The 7,258-nt window shown below is 40.2% G+C and overlaps 1 protein-coding gene across 1 annotated transcript; it reads left to right on the plus strand.

Moving 5' to 3' along the window:
* Positions 1 to 1,308: 1,308 nt before the first annotated feature.
* On the plus strand, positions 1,309 to 4,411 carry LOC145240094 (protein CFDP2-like). The gene is made up of 3 exons (XM_080103714.1): positions 1,309 to 1,314; positions 3,395 to 3,874; positions 4,232 to 4,411. The coding sequence occupies exons 1-3, from the start codon at positions 1,309 to 1,311 to the stop codon at positions 4,409 to 4,411; spliced, it is 666 nt and encodes a 221-aa protein (XP_079959840.1).
* Positions 4,412 to 7,258: the final 2,847 nt, after the last annotated feature.

Consider the following 7,258-nt stretch of genomic DNA (forward strand, 5'->3'; position numbering starts at 1 on the left):
TGGTATTCTGCGCTGGGCATCACTCATGTATGTAAGACGTCTCTGAGATCTCTTTGGTGAACTAGAATATAGTCTATGAGGTGCCAATGCCTGGACCCAGTATGCATCCAGGTTGTCTTTAACTTGTTCGTTTGCTGGAAGATGGTGTTGGTAATGGCAACTTGCAGCTCCATGCAAATCTCCAGCAGTAAGCGCCCATTGTCGTTGCAGTATCTGACATCATGCCTGCCAATTACACACCTCCAGGCATCTCCGTCTTGGCCCACTCTGGAGTTGAAGTCGCCAAGGATAATCATCTTGTCCGCTGGAGGAGTGCGCCGCAGGACATGGCGGAGCTCTGAGTAGAATCTGTCCTTTTTTCAGATTTAGCTTGAAGAGTTGGGGCATACACACTGAGAATCGTGGCATATTCCTTCTTTAGTGGGAGGCGCAAGGACATAATGCGGTCAGAATGACCAGTTGGCAGTCTTTCTAGTGTGGAAGCGATAGATGTTTTGATCATGAAGCCAACGCCTGCGTGATTCTCCTCTGTTGCAGACCTCCCTGACCAGAAGAGTGTGTATACAGCGCCGTGTTTCTGAAGGCTGCCTTCGCCCCGAAAAGCGAACCTCGCAAAGGGCAGCGATATCTATACCAGTCTGGACAGTTCAAGTGCAATCAGGACAAAGCGACGCTGTTGCTGTCGTCTTTGTCATGCATGGTTCTGATATTCCAGCATGCAAGTTTCAGTACTTTTGCACCCTTACAGGTGGGTGCATACCTTCCATTTCTTGTTGAATTTCGACCGCATTAGGAGAAGGCCGTTGACGTCGGCTAGCCAACTGGGGTTGACGGAAATGAGATTTTTGTTTAGGCCACATTTTCTAGGCCCCTCTCCTTGTGGAGCAAGCAGTGCTGCCCCTTGATAAGGCTGCCTGTGTCATTCAGGGTGCTGCCAAGTGATGCTGCCATCTCCAGGTTCAACATCAGCCGACCAATATCCTGAATCGCCTGTATGCAGGAATCGGGACTGCGGCTTCCAGTGATCATCTTCCACCTGCCGTTTTCGCCCATTCCCATCGCTACAGGACTTGGTAGAGTTGTTAGCAAGTGAACTTGGACATGTCCTTCAATCCTGTGCAGTTGAATTGTCTGGTGAGATGCAGCTTGCACGGTACTGGTCCCACCCATTACACCCGTGGTTCATCTGTCATGACCCAGCAAAGTGGGACGGTGACAGCGAGGTCCTTGGGTCGTAGGTTTTATATCAGACTGTCCTTGTCCTAGCTTCTGGCTCAAGAACCTTCCCTTAGAGACACGAGGAACATAATGGCCGTTAGAGCTCTCATGGAACCCATCCGCCCTGACCGGTGACTTCGTATTAAATTCATTTACTCAGTGGTGCAAAGTTAGTCACCCCCCTCACATGGTTTTGCCCGCAAGCTGGAGCGGTTTACCGGGATATGGCTCTTGGAACCAACACGTGAGAGATTTAGGGATGAGTGGGGACCAGTGCTGTGCGTCCACCCTATTTGCAGCATGCCGGACATCTAAAGTACTACCCCTCCTCAGAACCCATTACATCCCTTATGACCATATATATATATATATATATATATATATATAAATATATATATATATATATATATATATATATATATGATAGGTCCTGAACTATCAGCTAAACTTCGGCCTGTGTCCCATCGACGAAATGTTGTTTCCTCTGCCTGTTCTACAAGTATTTAACGGTGAATGATGTGACCAACTGCAAGCACTAGTGCCCCTCGAAGTAAATACCCCGGACAAACGAAACAAGCAGCTAAATCCCACCACTTCACAGTAGAGATCCCTGGATGCAAGAGAGACTTTTACTCCAGTAATTTCTTCCCCAGAACAGCTAAACTTTGGAATTCCCTTCCGGGTCCCTGCATCCCCGACTGTACTGACAGCAGAAGTTCAAGTGCAACGTGAACCGACATCTTGCTGCTCAACTTCCTACACAGTACCCCTGATGCCTTTGTCCCTGATAGTAGCCCCCTACAACAAAGTGGCAATGCGCCTTTATTTGGGGGTGAAAATTCAATATATATATATATATATATATATATATATTTACATATATATATAAATATATATATATATATATATTTATATATATAAATATATATATATATATATATATATATATATATGTATATATATATATAAATTATATGGGTACAAATGATATTTGGATAGCGGAGTTATTTTAGTCGACCAGACGTTTTGCTACTCTGTTGGAGTTATTGATGTACAGAACGGATTGTTTCTGATATTATGAGAAAAATACAAGTAAATAGAGTGTATATAACACTCATCTGCATTTACTGACCATAAGTAAATTTACATGGTAACTAAGTGGAACGATCCACATAAATCTGTTCGCACTGTGGTTGTATATTAACGTGAAAACTTCCCAGTTGTCGATGTTTTGCATTAACTAAAATTATATGAAACGTGTTCAATGGGTGGTTAATCTTATACGTAAAAACAGAATTTGGTCCGCTTCAATCAATAGAAAAGAAACGAAGTATAGAGAATGTCTTGTACCAATTAGGATCATTCCTAGGTTTAATCACATAATAATACTATATGACAGTCGATAAATAAATGCATACAGTTTACGTATCTAAAGTATTTTAATGGGAAAACCAGGACAAAACCTGAATGAAAGAGAATTAATAAAATATTAGGTTGAATACATATTAGGTGAGACAATCAATTAAAACGTATGATTTAAATACGTCAACATGTAACGCAGCAGGCAAATTGAATATTATAATTGGATATGATAATATATATATATATATATATATATATATATATATATATATACATATGTATATATATAGGGTATCCAAAAAGTCTGGCTACATTATGTAGCCAGACTTTGTGGGCACCCTATATATATATATATAGTCATCCACATACAGTACTGTTTCGCTGTTTCACAGCTCATCAGTGCGGCTAGACAGGCAACTACCTCAAGCCAGGATTGAAACCCGACCGTTTGTACGGCAGTCAAGGCTCCTATATATATATATATATATATATATATATATATATATATATATATATAGGGTGTCCTTAGCCGAATGTCTTAGCTGTGGCGGCCAATGGGTGATGGCCGTTCTGTGCAAATATGTGTGCAATTCCGCACTCGTGTCCTCCATTGGTGGCAAAGCAGCCCTATTTAGGGATAGCACTGCTTTCCCCATGTATGGGGAAGGAGCGATAAAAGGAGCCCTAAACATTGCTCGTACACATTCACCTTGACAGTGAACTGCAGCCGTCTGGGTATCCAGTGTGCAGTCGAAATAATTATAAATTAAGTAAGAAATTTAATATTGGATCGTGGAATATTCGCACCCTCCAGGACAATCCTAATACCCCGGAACGTAAAACAGCGTTGATATTTCGTGAACTTAAGAAATATAAAATCGATATTACGGCACTCAGTGAAACACGCTTTGCTGGTGTCTCTCAATTTAAGGAGGAAAAGGGTGGCTATGTCTTTTTCTCCAAGGGTAGAGGGCCTTATGAGTCTCGCCTCTCTGGTGTGGGATTTGCCGTAAAATCAGAACTAGCCAAATCACTGAAATATCTTCCCAAAGGTCTATCGGACCGCATTATGACTTTGACCCTTGAGTTGGAACTTGAAACTCGGGTTAAACTTGTAAGCTGCTATGCACCAACAATGAGCAGACCGGATGAGGAGAGAGATGAATTCTACCAACAACTACGAGAAGTATTCGGTGGTATTCGCCATAAGGACAAACCTATTTTCATGGGCGACTTTAATGCTCGGGTCGGTTCTGACATCCAATTAATGAAAGGGGTTCTGGGGCATCATGGCGTTGGTAGAATGAATGAAAATGGTCTTCATTTGCTCTCCCTCTGCAGAGAATCCAATATGACCATCACTAACACAGTTTTTCAACAGAAAAATTGTCGCAAAACAACATGGATGCACCCTCGTTCAAACAGCTGGCATATGATTGACTATGTCATCACTAAGAAACGTGATTTTCGTGACTTCAAAATAACGCGCTCCTTCCATACAAGCTGTTACCTATCAGATCATGCCCTGCTACGTAGCAGGGTGTCTCTGAGTCTTTGGCGCAGACAGGTAAAGAAGTCATATATTCCCAAACGTATGAATGTATAGTCGCTTAAGTATACTGAAACTCGAACAATACTTTCTGACAAGTAGGATAAAAATTTAGATGGTGTAGAAATAATTGACAACATAGAAGCGTCCCGGGAAGCGCTGCGAAATATCACCCATTCCACTGCCCTGGAAGTGATGGGCTTACCCATACGGAAGCACCAGGATTGCTTTGATGACCAGGATATAGAAGCCCAGGATCAAATTCAGAAAAGCATGGATTAACGACCAAAACTCTACTGAAAAATATTGGCATACAAAACCTGCAAAAGGAATGTGCAGAGGACACTACGACAGATGAAAGAGAAATGGTGGGCCGCACACGCAGAAGCTGTTCAGTCAACATTCAACAGAAAGGGCACAAAAGCCTTTTATGAAGGTATAAGGAAGGTTTTCGATCCTCAAGAATCAGGAGTTTCGCCAATTTTAGCAGAACACGGGACATTACTGACAGACAAGGGCGGTATCTTGAGACGCTGGAAGGAACATTTTGAAACAGTGTTAAATTCTTCTTCGGTAACAAACGATGAGATTATGAACTCAATTGAACAGGTTCCCGAAAGATCAGAACTATCCGTGTTACCAACTCTCCCAGAAGTCCTTGCATCAGTTGAACATATATCATTGGATAAAGCACCAGGAAATGACGGTATACCACCGGAAGTCTTCAGATATGGTGGCCATAAACTGGCCAGAAAGCTACATGCACTTTTCCTGTCCATTTGGACATCAGGAAAAGTCCCACAGGACTTTAAAGAGGCATCAATTTACCATCTTTATAAAAATAAAGGCTTGATGAATTCCTGTGACAATCATCGTGGCATATCTCTGCTCTCAATTGCTGGAAAAATCATGGCCAGACTAATAATCAACAGATTAATCAGACATCTTGTAGATGAGATACATCCCGAATCGCAGTGTGGTTTCCGCTCTTTTCGGGGTACAATAGATATGATCTTTTCTCTGCGACAGGTCTCTGAGAAAGTTCGAGAAAAGAACCAAGAGCTATACATAGTGTTCATTAATCTTACTAAAGCCTTTGACACTGTCAACCGAACTGCCCTATGGAAAATCCTTAAGAAAATTGGTATACCTGACAATATGCTAAAAGTTATAACATCCTTCTATGATGGCATGAAGGCTTCAGTGATGTCCAATGGGGACTCTTCTGAGCCTTTCAATGTGACCAATGGAACAAAACAAGGTTGTGTAATGGCTACAGTACTATTCGCCCTTTACTTCTCTGTTATGCTGAAATATGCATTTGTAGATGTTGGCACTAGCGTTCATTTCCAATTCCGTACAGATGGTGGGATTTTTAATCAACAACGCTTCGAAGAACCATTATAAGAGATCTGCTGGTTGCAGATGATGCTGCCCTTGTCGCGACTTCTCGGGAGGAAGCTCAACATCTTGTAAATCGGTTTTTTACTGCATGTAAAGCCTTTGGTTTGACAATTAGTATAAAGAAAACAGAAGTCATCTACCAGCCACCACCTACACCAAAACAAGTACAGGGTTTTAAACAGAAACAAACTGTGCACAATTTTCCTCAGATGTCGATTCAGGTAGATGGTAAAAACCTAAGGTGTGTTAACAAGTATACATACTTGGGAAGTGTGGTTGATTCAAGTGCATCTCTTTACCATGCTGTTATCAACCGTATCTCCCGAGCAAGCAGCGCCTTTGGCAAGCTGCACACAGGATTATGAAATGTTCGGGGTTTAAACCTGAAGGCAAAAATTCATGTATATAAGGTTGTGGTACTGTCCACACTTTTGTATGCATCGAAGACGTGGACCCCGTACCGAAAACAAATTTCGCAACTTGACGTCTTCCATGAGAGATGTCTACGTGCCATTTGACGTTTTATTTTGAAAGACAAAATATCAAACGCGAAATTATTCACACTTTGTAAAATCAACAATATCGAAAGCTTCTTAATCTAGTCGCAGCTTCGATGGGCGGGTCATGTGATGCGAATGGATGATGATAGGATACCGAAACAACTCCTGTATGGCTAATTAGACAGAGACCGTCGAAACGTGGGACGACCATGGTTGCGTTACAAAGACAAATAAAGTCTAATTTGCAGGTTCTAAATATTGAATATAACAACATTGAGCTAACTGCAAAAGACAGAAGGAAGTGGATAGAAATGTGTGACAGAAAAATCAAGGAGTTCTCGGCGTTTTACATCGAAAAACTAAAAGAAGCGAGAGTCAAGTCAAAAAATAATACTGAGCAGCGTGGAGCTAAATTCTCGCAGTTATATGTCTGTCACCACTGCGGTTGCCATTGCAAGTCTCTAGCAGGAATAAAGTGCCACATAAGTCTAAGTGAATGTCGACACGCTAAGTTCTAGACCTTCATATATATATATATATATATATATATATATATATATATATATATATATATATATATATATATATATATATATATATATATATAACCAACATATATTACCTATACCCGGGAAGATTATTACATATCGTAGATTCACTTTATAAATATGTCTTTTCCCTGTAAACATTTATTACCACCGCTAAACTTACGCAGCTGGATTGAAATGGATTGATCCACCGAGCAAATCTTATAGTAGAATGAACATATGTCCTGATGGCTAAGAGAAAGAATGAATTAATGATTAAGCAAAATATTACTTGTTTACGTTAAATTAACAATGTTACGCTTTATCTGGAGGCATTTAATCTCAGATTTATTCTATGTGATTAGAACAATATATTTTTGCACTGTGATCGAATCTTAATATGAAGCATTTACCGTTAGGCAATCGATCACGGTATATATTTAAATAGAGAGTATTTTATGACGCATGAGTATTTGGAACTGCATCCATCAAAATTTTATGCCCATATCTTTTTAACTGATAGGTTTAGAACAACCTAATGGTTGACCTTGAAGTTTTTTAATCTGAAATATAAGTTCTGTTTTTACAGGCTTGTGTTTTTAATCAAATAATTTTGAGTTTCTTATTGCAATAGCATATTTCTATATATCTGACATAAGATACCATTTTTATAACAAGATGGTGTATAAGAGGTTCAG

The sequence above is a fragment of the Euprymna scolopes genome, chromosome 19, assembly GCF_053919585.1.
Source record: "Euprymna scolopes isolate OS-2025 chromosome 19, ASM5391958v1, whole genome shotgun sequence".
Classification (NCBI taxonomy): Eukaryota; Metazoa; Mollusca; class Cephalopoda; order Sepiida; family Sepiolidae; genus Euprymna; species Euprymna scolopes.